The 13618-nt window shown below is 40.0% G+C and overlaps 1 protein-coding gene across 4 annotated transcripts in view; it reads right to left on the bottom strand.

Annotated features, from left to right (window-relative positions):
- The window catches only part of LOC112141573 (sodium channel protein type 4 subunit alpha), a 261117-nt gene that overhangs the window by 205499 nt on the left and 42000 nt on the right, over positions 1–13618 (bottom strand). For 3 of the 4 annotated variants that reach the window (XM_036217311.1, XM_036217310.1, XM_024264726.2), the window contains exons 2-3: positions 3116–3280; positions 2896–3039 (exon numbers count right to left, since the gene is read on the bottom strand). In XM_036217311.1, the coding sequence (XP_036073204.1) occupies positions 2896–3039; positions 3116–3238 (267 nt within the window). In that variant the 5' untranslated portion in view covers positions 3239–3280. Of the gene's footprint in view, positions 1–183; positions 363–2895; positions 3040–3115; positions 3281–13618 lie in introns of those variants that run through there. The other variant, XM_036217312.1, reaches the window with a different exon arrangement.

The following is a 13618-nucleotide window of genomic DNA, read 5'->3' as shown; positions in this document are numbered from 1 at the left end:
AAATTAGCTAAAAGTACTTATGTGCTTAAATACTAGCTAAACTCCAAAATATCCTAAAATTCCTCAGTATACTAAATTGGCCAAAAACGTTAGCCTGTTGCTAAAAATATTGGCTAAACTCAAAATTAGCATAAAACAACTCGGTAGATACTAGGGCTGTAATCCTGGTGCTCGAATACTCACGATTTCCTCCCGAAAATTCTAGTACAGATATTCGTGACGTCCAAGATCGATCTTTATAAATGTAGTAAATTGTAGTAAAATATGATCATAATATCATCTTGGGACGATGTATTTTTGCTCTGAAATGCAGATTAATGTAGGATTTTAAGATTTAGAACTAAAACAAAGCCTAAAAAGCCGCGGTACTTCAATCGTAAATAAATACATATTCGTGGCGGTGGAACTTCCGGTTTTCAAAGTAAAACTAGCGAGAGCTTTTTTCCTTTCAAAAACTGAGACTGAAGTTCCGCTCTCGGGCATCTCTTCTGAAAAATGAATTAGCTTCAACATCAGAGCTTTAGCTCCAGTGTTTACATTATTTTGGTTATGGTAACTTTTCAACAATTGACGTAATTAACGAAACTCCAGTTTATTTTGAAGAAACGCAGCCTCGCTCTGCTGAAAGGCGGATGTAATCAACGTTTCTGCTGCTGAAAAAAATACTTTTTTCATATGGGCTCTGCACCAATATGTAATGCTTAGAACGTAAAATATTGAAGAACTTTGAGGATAGAAAACTGTGGAGAACATTTTCAGGTTTTGTTGTTAAATAATCCAAAACAGCAGTGATTTTTATCCTTTTATGTTGTTTTACTGCTGAACCAGAAGATTGATTAAAAAATAAAAGTTTCAAATGAAAAACAAAATTTCTTCCTGTCTGAATCTTTGTGTTTTTTTAATCAGTTTTGTTCATTCTGATCTCCTGTTCTAAATGAAAGTACAAATGATGATAACATGCAAATCACTTCAATTTTCATCCATGCAGTAAATAGACATACAATAAACATTATAATAAAAAGTAAGAATCGTGGTTCGATTTGTGAATCGTTGAGCTTGATTAGTGAATCGAACCGGATCGCCACCTAAGCAATGACCCACAGCCCTAGTAGATACCAAATTAGCCCAAAAAATCTAGCTTGATGCTTAAATACTAGCTAAACTCCAAAATAGCTTAAAATTCCTCAGTAAACTGAATTAGTGGAAAAAATTAGCCTGTTGCTAGAATAGAAGCTAAACTCTAAATTAACCCAAAAATCCCAGAAGATAACAAATCAGCCAAAAATGTTAGCATGTTGGTAAAATATTAACTTAACTCCAACTTTTTGGAGAATTACCATAAAAGATGAAAGCATATTTATAACATGAATATATTTAAAATCTTGTTGCTAATCTACTTAAAATGTTGAAATTTTAAGACTTTCTCATTCATTTTCTATGGGAAATGTTTTGTTCAATATTTCAAAAACCATAAAGTTTATGAATACCAGAAATACAAGCAGGAATGTCCTGAACGAGCTGAAAGTTTTGATAACAAGATTGATGAAATCACTGAAACTGTGATTGAGTTTTACATGCTGAAAAACAAACAGAAAAGAGCAGGAGAATCACTATAGTGTAAATGTTTATTAAACAATCACACAATTAAATGAGGTCAGCATCTGAACGAGGAATTATTTTTCACTAAAAATAAAGTTTTGGTCTCACTGACTCAAATATAGAAAAAGTACATTTTTTGGTGCTGAAGCCTCACAACTTTGTTCAACTTTACTACACTCTGACTCCATTTTATGTAAAGTAACGACTAATCGACTATTAAATTAGTCGTTGATTAGTCGACTAATCGTGGGAGTCTTAAATTCACAATTTTGTGTGTGATGTAATATTATGATTATTTGTAGATAAAAGGCGATTAATCGCAATTAATGTTTTCAAGATTTGCAATTAGATTTTTTTTTTGATTGATTGATTCCCAGCCCTAATTATGTTATGATTTTCAGTAAATTAGGGATACAAAAAAAATATGTTTTGGACCTGCACACACACACAGCGGGACAAACATATTCATGAACACACACACAACAACTCAGACACAAATCAGAGAACAGAATTTTCTACCCTCCAATATTCCATTATTTCTTTTCCTCTAGTGTTCTATTGCCCTTCTGGTATTTGATGCAACATAACACTTTTTTTACCTTCATTAAGGCCCAAAGCACTTTGTGGTCACACACATACACTTTCACACACACATTCACACACTATCAGTGCATTGATCTGCCATGCTCAGAGCAATGGGAGGTTCAAGGACACTTCAGGACACGGACAGGCAGAGCCAGAATCAAACCTACAACCTTTTGCACCTCAGCGTTGGGTATCTAAGCAACACATGATCTTTGCCGTACAGTAACTCTTTAACCCTTTACGCGCTCACAGTGAATCAGATTATGCAGAGAAAAGCGTCTTTCTATTTCAGCTTTGCACTAAAGCCAATACACGACTAACGTGAAGTGTTGCACATCATTACAATGTTGGTTTTCTCCGCTTCAGAATCCACTAGAATTACGTCAATTGCGTAAACGGTTTTAGAGTAATTGAAGGAATGTCACCACTGGAGCTAAAGCTCCAACGTTAAACACTTTCAGGAAGACACGACAACGCTGTACTTCCTGATCAAGTCCCACAAGCTGTCCGCTCTGGAAAACCTTCAGAAGTCCTTGAGAACACACGAGCTTCAAGAGCAGCTTTGACTGAGCAATGAACAATGAAAACAAAAAAGTAACCCATCAAAATAAGGATCCTGAACACGTGTTGCTGCTAAAGTGAACTGTGATGTACACTAACAGTGTGTGATCTTTGTCTCCTCAACAGAACCCTCCGCGTGTGCAGACCTACCCTCTTGTCTTTGAAGTAGAACGGGTCGATGTCTTCCAGGGGGACGCCCAACAGATGAGGTGGGATGTCAGCGAAGATGCGTGGCAGCTGCTTTCCCGCCTCCAGGTCGGGCCGGGGTCGGGGGAGCTCCACGTCGCCCAGGTCCTGCACACAGGCGTCCAGAACATGAGGCGACTCGTCCGCCTCTGAGGACCCGGCTGTGTGGGGGGTGTGCACGTACCTCCTGGTATTGTTTTTTGCGTCGGGCCTCCTCCTGGGCGATGCGCTGCTCGATGGCCGCCAGGGAGTCCGGCGTGAAGCGCTGAAAGCTCTCTGGTCCCATTGGAAACACACAGCCAGCCATCTTCTCATCCTGATCCTGCTGCTGACTGGCCCGGTATACCAGCTGCAGACACACAGAGGAGGCGCCTTTAATCACTCCTGCCTTCAACTTTCCGCTGTTTTCCAACAGTTTCCGTGTCATAATTGAGTCTCCTGTTGATTGAGCCTCACTCTGAATGCCCTTCAACAGCACGGCTGCTGCGAAAGTGTTACAGAGGATCTACAGTCTTTAGCAGCACCGAGGAAACCAACGGTTCTGAGAAGAAAACCTCACGGGGGTCAAACTCGATCACACAAGGGGCCAAAATCCAAAACACACCTCAAGTCACGGGGCGAACAAGATAAACATTTAATGAACACTCTGAAACTACATTTTTAAAACTTTAAAAACGTAACTTTTTTACATAATTATGAACTAGATATATAGTATTACCTGTGATAATAATAGAGAATACTGTAAGCTGAATTTGTCTGCTAAAGATGCTTAAATTGATAGCTAAAAACGCTGAAGCTGAAAATTTAAATGACTTAAAAGAATGAAAGAAACTGTTTGACTTCCTCAAATTCAAAGACTCCTTTAGTGCTGGTCGTGATGTTTTGGGTTGAAGTTTAGTAAGAGCTGACAGGCTGAGAACCAGCGGGCCTGTACGCACAGCCTAACAACCTGCGGCGTCCACTCCTCCACTGTGAGTCACGCCGTGGGGAGGGTTTGATTCGAGTGTTTAAAGTGTCATGATGGAGCAGCGATTAAACTGCTTCTTCACTCGCAGAATGATTGCGTCCTCTGAGGCGGGGGCTCGCCACCCTGGACTTTGATGGCGTCACTCAGCTTCTCATTAACCGCTGCTCAGAGTCAGAAACAGCAGCAATCAGAAGCTCTGCAGCCTGATGGAGCTCCATCACCTCCAACTCTCACATCCATCAGCGCTGAGATGTCAGCACACACACACTGACATACGCTAACTCAGTGTGGTTACATATTATGGGATGTCCTGTTATAAAGTGGGATCTCACAAGTCTCATTAACTGTCAGAAATGGGATGATCGAGTATGAAGGTACAGTTAGAGAGAGAATGACAATATGATTAAAGGGTTTGAGATCAGAAACACTAACATGTGTGTGTGCACATCAAAGAAACCTGTAGTTCTGCTTTCAGTTCTTATCTAAAGGTGTCTCACACACACAGACCTGCAGTACAATCTCTGCTGATGAGCTGCTGGTTTTCATTCAACTCTGATCTTTTGTCATTATTAAACACACAACAAAGTTGTGACACAGAAAGTGATCAATTTTATAAATATGAATTTATAAATTGTTTTAATCCAACTGTACAATGACAATAAAGCTATTCTGTCCCACAAGGCTAAGTTAGCCCCATGTGGTTTAAAAGTGGCAGAAAATGTGGCCCCAATGGGTTTGTCCAGTTTCTGTGGTGGATCCACCTGTGTTTGCCCACATTGGCTTAAGTGGGCACTCAGTGGGTTAGCTCGCTACGCTAGCCAGCCGTGCGGTGGACAGCATAGTGTGCAAGGGAGCACCGCTGTGTCGAGCTAGCAAGCTCCACATATGAAGCAGAATGTCACACTCCTTTGTAGCGCCATTGTTTTAAGCTAGCGAGCTCCACTGTAGCAAGCTCAATTCTATTTAGCTAGCGAGCTCCGCTGCATCAAGCTAACCCCTAAGGACTAACCCTTTTGGGGCCCACATTTTCTGCCTACTTTTAAACTATTTGGGACCCACTTGACCTTGCTGGCTGTTTTGACTAATTTTGGCTTTCTTTTAGTTTTTTGGCTGTTTGGAAGTTTAGGTAATATTTCATCTACATGTTAGCTGTTTCGACTAACCTAGTTTTTTTTTTCAGTGATTTCTGCTATCAACTTCAGATTCAGCTTACAGCATTATCACAATTAATGCTATGTATCTAGTTCATAATTATGTTAAAAAGTCTCAGTTTTAAATTTTTAAAAATGTAGTTTTATAGTGTTCAATAAATGTTTATCCTGTTCAGTCTGTGACGCAAGTTGTGTTTTGGATTTTGGCGCCCTGTGCGATTGAGTGTTTGGGGTAAGGGCATGAGTCACAGGACGGATAAAGAGTATGATTTCAATCAGTCAAAAAAGAAAAATGTGTGCAGAGTTAGTTCTGTGTTTACAGTATATTGGCTTGACCCCCACACTAGGGAACTGGGTTCTGGATTTCCTGACAAATAGACAACAGACTGTCAGGATCCACAACACCAACTCCCGTACCCTCACCCTGAGCACTGGCACACCCCAGGGCTGTGTGCTGAACCCCCTCCTGTTCACTCTGGTGACATATGACTGCTCGGTGAGACACCCCAGCTGCCATATAGTCAAGTTTGCAGACGACACAGTGGTAGTAGGACACATCAGCAACAACGTTGAGTCTGACTACCGAGAGGAAGTGGAGATGTTGGTGCAATGGTGCAGAGAGAACAACCTCTGCATCAACGTGAAGAAGACCAAGGAGTTGGTGGGAGATTTCAGGAAAAGCAGACGCCCCACCCCTTCACATCGATGGAGCACCAGTGGAGCTTGTCTCCAGCTGTAAGTATCTGGGTGTGCACATCAGCGAGGACCTCTCTTGGAGCACCAACACTTCCCAGCTGGTCAAGAAGGCCCACCAGCGCCTGTACTTCCTCAGGAAGCTGCGGCGGGCTGGACTTGGAGGCTCAGCCCTGATGAGCTTCTACCATGCTGCTGTGGAGAGCGTCCTCTGCACCTGCATCACTGTGTGGCACGGCAGCTGCACCATCGCTGAGAGGAAAGCTCTGCAGCGTGTGATAAAAGCCGCCCAGAGAACTGTGGGGGGAGAGCTGCCAACCACCACTGACCTCTACATCATAGGATGCAGGAGGAGGGGTCTGAACATAATCAAAGACCCCACCCACCCGGCACATGGTCTGTTCCAACCACTCCCATCCGGCAGGAGGCTGAGGAGCATTAGATCCAGAACCACCAGCCTCCGAAACAGCTTCTTCCCTGAAGCTGTCAGGCTGCTGAACTCTGTGTGACTGTTGTGTTCTATATGTTTACTTTATTTGTTTGTTTAGATTTTTCCCCGGGACCTGAGTTCCAATCTCTGCCAGTGACATTAATTTGTCCACTGGTCTGACATTATAAATCCTTTGAATCCTTTGAATGTTGTCAGATTGATGTACCCATAGATGGACTACTGACTGTATAGGAGAACTGGACTTTGGTGTGACGTCATCCATAGTAACTGGCTTACTTCTGGAACCGAGAAAATGAAGTCAATTCATTTGCCATTTTTTCCCAATACAGTCACCACCATGTTGGGGCCAGTCAATACATTTTATAGAAGCATCTGATTAATAATTTATAACTTGACTAACTTGCACTACAGAAAATATTGTGAAAAGAATGTGCGTCATCAAGAAGAAGTTAAAAAGGTATCAGAACCAGAACGGTTCTTCATAGAATGACTGAGTAATAACTGCTTATTTCTCTGTCTATAGGATTTTGGCTTCCTGGAGCCAGCAGGTACTTCCTGTTTGGAACGGCAGGTGGGAGGGGTCACTCAGTCCACGTCTCATATTAGTCATATTTGGCTGTTTTTAAGGCAACTCTTCAGCTGACTCAAAATGACAGTTATAAAAGTCTGTATGTTTAGAAATAAACTATAACAAACACTTTTTTCCGCCATTGTCAATAGTTTTTGTGACATCATTATGAGGGTTTTGACAATAATTATGCATAAAACATTGAACAGTTCCTTTTGTACTGACTTTAGTCAAGAGAACCTGGCCACAAATCTGGCTTTTATACCAGAGGAAAACGGGTGTAGATACAAAAATGTGAACACTTGTTATTATAGACTTGAAAGAAATAAAACAGTTAACATTCTCTGTGCATTTGAAGCTCATCTTGCACACTAAACTGTTAAACAGTAAAAGTTTATTCACATTTAAAAGCTTAAAAGCGGATAGTTCTGAAAAGTTTTTAAGATATAATTTTTTAAAGAGTTTTTTAAAGTTACGAAATTTCCGCTTCCGGCTGCAGATTTACTCTGGCGCCATCTTGTATGTGACCAGAGACCGCTCACTTTTGTCAACCTACGCACTTTATTTGTACAAGCTATAAACTTTTTTTTAGTTTTAATAGTTAGCATAGGTTAGTCATGAACAGTTTCCCCTGCAGAATTTTCAAATAAATAAAAGCAGATTTTTTTGTTAATTTGAGAAAATTTTTTCTGACACAACTGTATCTCTGGTCTCTGAGCCTTGTGTCAACAGAGATGGTAACTGGTTTGAAATAATCCTCTGACACCTGAGAACATTTAAGATGTTTGATTTGTGCATTTAGTAGAGTAAATCGTAAAAAAATTCTGTCTGGAATTCATGGAAATCTCCACCTGAGAGTCACTTGTTTCATAGATGTATGCCTCCATGCACACAGACAGTAATCAGCACCAAACTGCTTTGTTTAGCTTCAGGCCAAACAACAGACAAATGCATCAAATGAGTCTGCAGACTCTCAGATCTGCACGTCTTCTGTTTCAGCGTGTTTTCTTCTTCCTCACAGAGGAAGTCTGATCTGGAACTAGTGGTGTACTTTTCAGAAAAAACTGTGTTGCATCAGTGACCATGTAGATTTCAGCATAGTGCCTCTCCTCCAAAAAAACCCTACCATAAATTAAAAAAATGGAAAATATTCATTCATATGTTTTAAGAAAGCAGTTGCTGTTCGTCTGCTGAGATAATATATATCGATTTAATATAGATCGATTAAAAAATGATCAAAATTGTACCTTCAGGTTTGTATGGTTTTGTTTTACACATTTCGACACGTATCTATGTTTATTTTGCCTCTGTAAAATATTTTTTTTTTCTGTTTGTTGTCATATAGAACAGAATCTTCACCTTAACCCCAGCAGTAGCTTGGCTGGCTTCAGAAACCCCAAAAGCATTCATCCAGTTCTAAAGATGAATTAAAGATATATATATATATATATATATATATATATATATTTGTTTTTACAATTTCCTCTTTTTACCTTTAAAAGTCTTTACAGTCATAGCTCAACTGCAATACCTCATTTCAACCTATAGGGGGCAGCACACAGTCGGTTTTTGACATGTTTTCATGAAATAATCAAGTTTATTTTAATTTTTTAAAACTTTGACAAAAGACAACACTTTTAATGGCCCATTTATAGAGTTCAGACCAAAAAAAAGTTGATTTAGGGTTTGGTTACCAGATGTTCTACCACATACAACAGTAGGTGGCAGCATAAATTCTGTTCATTGATTTATCATCCACTAATAAATGTTTTGCTTTAAACCTCTGAAGTTTGAATCCATTTTATTTCATTTTTACATAACTGACATCAGATCTTTGGAGAATCAGTACTAGATCACAATAAGCCTTTGCACCAGATCTAAACATACTAGGGATGCAACAATATTCAATATAAAACCGTTCAATACGCGTTCGACAATCCCATACATTTTTCACAATACACATTTTATTTATTCAGTACTCATCTGAGGTGTCCTAAGCATGTCTGCATATTCATGTCTTCATGGCTGAGCCTGTAAAAAACTCTCTGCCTCCCTGCTGGAAAATACCTTGTCCATCCTAAAAGCTAAAAACAACGAGAAGCTTTTCTTTTTGCAAGAATACCTAAAGGTACATGAATAAATGACTGACAACAAAGGGATAATACACTTCACTTGTGTTGCTGTTAATTATTTGAACTTCAAAGTAAGTAATCTAAATATTTTAAATTGGTTGAGTTTAGATTGTGTTTGACATCCAGCTGTCTAAAGAGAACTGCTAAAATTGTAGTTTATTACGTTGATGTTTTGAGTTTGAACACGTCTTGTTTCTGTAGTTATAAGACAGTCAGTTCAGTCTCTTAGTGACTCAAAACACATTATGACCATTCTGCCTTTTTGTTTTACACTCAAATCACTTTCAATAAATGGAAATAAAATGAAATCTGAAGGTAGAACAGGTCAGCACTTTTCTCTGTGGCCAAACATGCAAACACACCCAGACCCAATGAACCATAAACTCCCTCCAAACCCACAGCTGTAAACCAGCTCCGATTCATTTCTAACATATTTCATCTCCTGTTTCCACATCAGTAATAAAAACATGAACGCGTCTCATACAAGAATCTTTATTAACCGGCATAAAACATTTCCTGAACACACATTTTGTCAGATTGTTTCACTCAATAACACGTCAGAAGATGAATTTTCTCTTTTAGAAACCAAAAAATAAGAAACAGAAGAACATCTAAACATATAAATCGATCCACAAATGATAATGATATATAAAACAATAATTGAATTATTGTTTTTAATTGAATTTAAAAGAAATATATTCAGTCTCTTTCCTGGAGAAATCTCCTTTACAGTTAAAATGATTGGAAAAAGCCAAACTAGTTGTTGCAATTGTCAAACACAGTCACCAAATCACATGTCTGATTTTATAGAGCATTCCTGACCATTTAGCAATATGCTGACTGTCTGTTTCCACTTTTAAACTATGGGCTTCCAAGACTCACAATAAATTATTTACATTATTATTTTTCTGGGTCGCAGACTAAATGCACATTTGTTTCAGGAGTACTAACAGTACTTGCAAGTAAAGAATATGGAATCCCCATTAATCCTCATTAATAAAGACGCCATCACATCAACCGATCAACACATTTCCCGTCTCTGGTCGATGGCGCCACTTCAAGGCAGGCAGGAGAGGACGCTGCATCACTCAGAGATTCAAAAATCTTCATCAATATATTTTAATAAGCTGCAGAAATCAGCATGAAATCCAAATCTATCTGTCTGTGCTACATCAGCTGCAGCTACAACAAAAAAACAGCTCTTGCAGTTTAAACCATTGATTTTGATTGACTGCAGCATGTGGATCAAAAAGTGGTAATCCAACGTAATAATGTGCAACTACAGAAAGAAGTTCCGGTCACATTGTCCAAATGTTCTATAGCACTGCAACGCCAGTTTGGAATCCAATTATTAAAAAAAAAATAAAAAATAAAAAAATAGGGGTGATTTTACAAATTAGGTTAACCTGTTTGGTTAATGTGACCGTTCTGAAGACTGGGATACAGCAGAACAGAAAGAGAGAAAAGAATCTAAAAGAAGAAAATGAAAAACAATTTCAATTATTTAGATTTTGTTTCTTTAAAGGGTAACCATACCCAGAATTCACTTTTTTGTCTGTTCCATAAATGGGGCTTTAACAGTGCTGTCTCTTGGTCATTGTCAAATTTTTTATACATTTAAATAAACTTAATTCTTTCATTTGTTTAATTCTTGAAAATATAGTCTAAAACCGTCTGTGTGCTGCCTCTACAGGTTGAATCGAGGTATTACAGTTGAATTTTGCTATTGGTCAAACCATGTAAGTTTCAGAAGTCTCATGACCTGCAGCTCCAGTAAGGATAACAGTCCTCCCCCAAGCTCCACCCCTCTGACTGGATTTTCACATTTCAGCTGTGGGTGGAGTCAACCTCCAACTTCCCTGTTTGGTGACCCTTTAAAATAAACTTTTGCTTCTTCCTCGGGACAAAAACAAGCTGTACGAGGAGAACTTTCTCTCTGAATTTCTGCTTTGTTTAACCTATCATCCCGTCTGCTGCAGCTGAAGCTGGCTCTTTAACCTGAACTTACCACTGCCATGATGATTAAAAATAATTCGATTGAAAATATAAGTAAAAACAGATGAGGTAAAAATCTTAAATAATAATTTAAAACAACTTAAAAGCTGTCATGGACTGAAACCTTTTGTTGTTTGGCTCCTGTGTGGGTGCAGCTGTTTTCTATGAGTGATCTGTGCTGCAGGTATGGAGCTCTCGTAGTGTCACTGCTGAGGGAATGCTTTATTGGTTCCCTGTGTGTATGCTTCAAGTGTTTGGATATTACAACGTTTTATGAAAACTGACATCCAAGTCCCAGATGTTCAGATGCTTACTGTCATAAAAGAATCAAAAAGAAAAAGAAACTGGAAAACTTCAACTCTCACCGGTTCCAATAAGCCAGGAGAGTGTATCAAAGATAAAAAAAAATAACTGCCAGAGCTTTAACCAATCAAAATTATCTAATTAGATCACATGTGTTAAAGTCAAGGCCTGGGGGCCGGATCCGGCCCTCCGGGTAATTTTACTTTACTGTTATTAATGACCCGATGTTAACTTGCGCTCATTTCTAACTTGTATCATTCTGACAAAATATATTTTACTGAGAGTATAATATTGAAAGTTATGTAAGGTTAAAGTTGATTTATTCTGGAATAATATTCCTGCCTTTTTATTGTTCATAATTATGTTAAAAAGTTACAGTTTTAAAGTTTTAAAAATTAAAAATTTTTTGACTATTTTGGCATTTACTAAGATTTTTTAGGCCGTTTTGGAGTTTAGTTAATATTTCAGCTTAAGTGATATCATGACTACAAGCAGACATGTAATAATATTTCCAAAAGTTAGTGTCATTAACTATTTCACCTCCACTATTAAGGCTTAAAAAAAAGCCTTGTTTCTGTGGATAGATATATGTATTTGTTTCTGTTTTTAATACAATTAAATATTCTTAAAAACTGTTTGGGAATAGCAGTACATATATGGTCCTCACACAAAAGCAGTTTGCTTGAATCCCTTCTGCTCTCAGTCTACCTCCATGCACACACAGGAGTGACAGTCGTATCTGTGTAAACATTTGTATTCCTTCGTGTCCCGTCTACTGGTTTCTGTGCAGTTCTAGCTCTTGCATCCCGCTCTGTGTGCATGATGGCGTTCCCTGGTGTGTTCCCGTCTCCTCTGGCGAGCTGCAGCTCGTCTGCAGATCTCACGTGAAATAGGGTCAGACTGAAACTCACTCGTCTCTTTAACAAACTGCGGAAGTTAGAAATACTGAGGTGTTATGCTGAGCCCATCATCCTGCAGGAGCGATCAGAGGACGGCTGATGACCAGCCTGTGAGTAACTGGTAGACGAGCGCATCACGGTGCTCTAAGCTCTCACTGCTCATTTTCAGTTTAGTCGCTTTGTAAACATAGCGTGCAAACTCCAGCAGAGAGCGGCGGAGCAGACTCCACTGGAACTGAAGTTTCCTCTGACACACCGAGCTGCTTCAGCCTAAGAGTTGAAGCTCCAGAACGCTAATGCTGTGGGCGGCGTGGCGCAAAGATGCAGCTCCACTTCTGCAGCTTTTCCTGCTGGAGACCCCTCACTCGGATGCTGCTGGGGGGCTGCGCCTGATCGGCATCAGTCAGGATCAATCCCATCTGCTCTCTGTAAAAGCAGAGTGGCCTGTCAGCGTGTAGTGATGGAGAGCCAAAGCGCTCAGACCCCCCCACCAGAAGAAGGACACTGCTGTCCAGCAGCCGCAGCAGCGAACACGCAGCACCCTCAATTCAATTAGGCTGAGAGAAGAAAACACATTTTGTCACGGCGCTGCTGCGATCTCAGCCGCTGCCCAGCAAAGGACATGATTCACTGACGTCAGGCAGAGCGCCAAGCTGATCTGGCAGCGGGCCGCGGGGGCCGTTTGGCTTCAGGATGGGGAAGGAGGTGGTGAAGATCGAGGGTGACCCTGACATGCAGACGCCTCTGGGCGTCACATCGGAGCTGCCTGCTGGATGACGAGCTCAGACCTCAGCAGACACTTCAGAGCGACCTTTAGGGAGCTGCAGAGCTCCACATGTGATGACATTTCTGGTTTTATGTTCGCTGTAAAGCAAAGTCTGTGGACTGCATTCATGAAAGTCAACTTTTATGAAGTTCTGGACAGTGGACATTGAGACTGGCAGGTTGGGTCCTGGTCTGAGCTGCTTCCTCTTGGTCTGTTACTCTGCTTTGGACCAAATTAGAGAATTCTGGTCCTCTTGGGAAACTCTGCTCACTTGCAGGTTACTTCAGTGTGAAAGCAAAGCAAAACCAGAACTAGATCTCTGTGTATAGCATTAGAAAAAAAATCAACAAAGTGACTGAAAGAACAAGAACAATGAAAAGTTGAAAAATGCCTAACAAGCTCCTTCTTTTTGCATGATGGTGGAGGACCAGTGACCAGCTACTTAGGGAGGAGCAGCTGAGGATTCTCTGAAATCACAGCACTTTAGTGTCCCACAGGTTCAATGTTTAACATATGAATAAACCAGTTTAAAACAAGACATCCACGTGTCTCTGCATTATAACACACAAAAAGAGTTTAAAATTATGTTTGGAAAACTTTCATGGGCCGCTGAGGTGTAGAGGTCAGCCAAATGAGCATGTCCCCATCAATAATGGTTCAGTCCAACCCTTCCAGCAACCAGGAAGTGAAATCACTGAATGTTTTCCAGCTCATACTCTAAAGCAGGAGTGTCAAACTCAGTCGCACAAGGTACCAAGATCC

This window comes from Oryzias melastigma, linkage group LG20 (genome assembly GCF_002922805.2).
Source record: "Oryzias melastigma strain HK-1 linkage group LG20, ASM292280v2, whole genome shotgun sequence".
NCBI lineage: Eukaryota > Metazoa > Chordata > Actinopteri > Beloniformes > Adrianichthyidae > Oryzias > Oryzias melastigma.
Note: the sequence above shows the minus strand (reverse complement) of the source record. Positions and strands in the feature narration are given on the sequence as shown.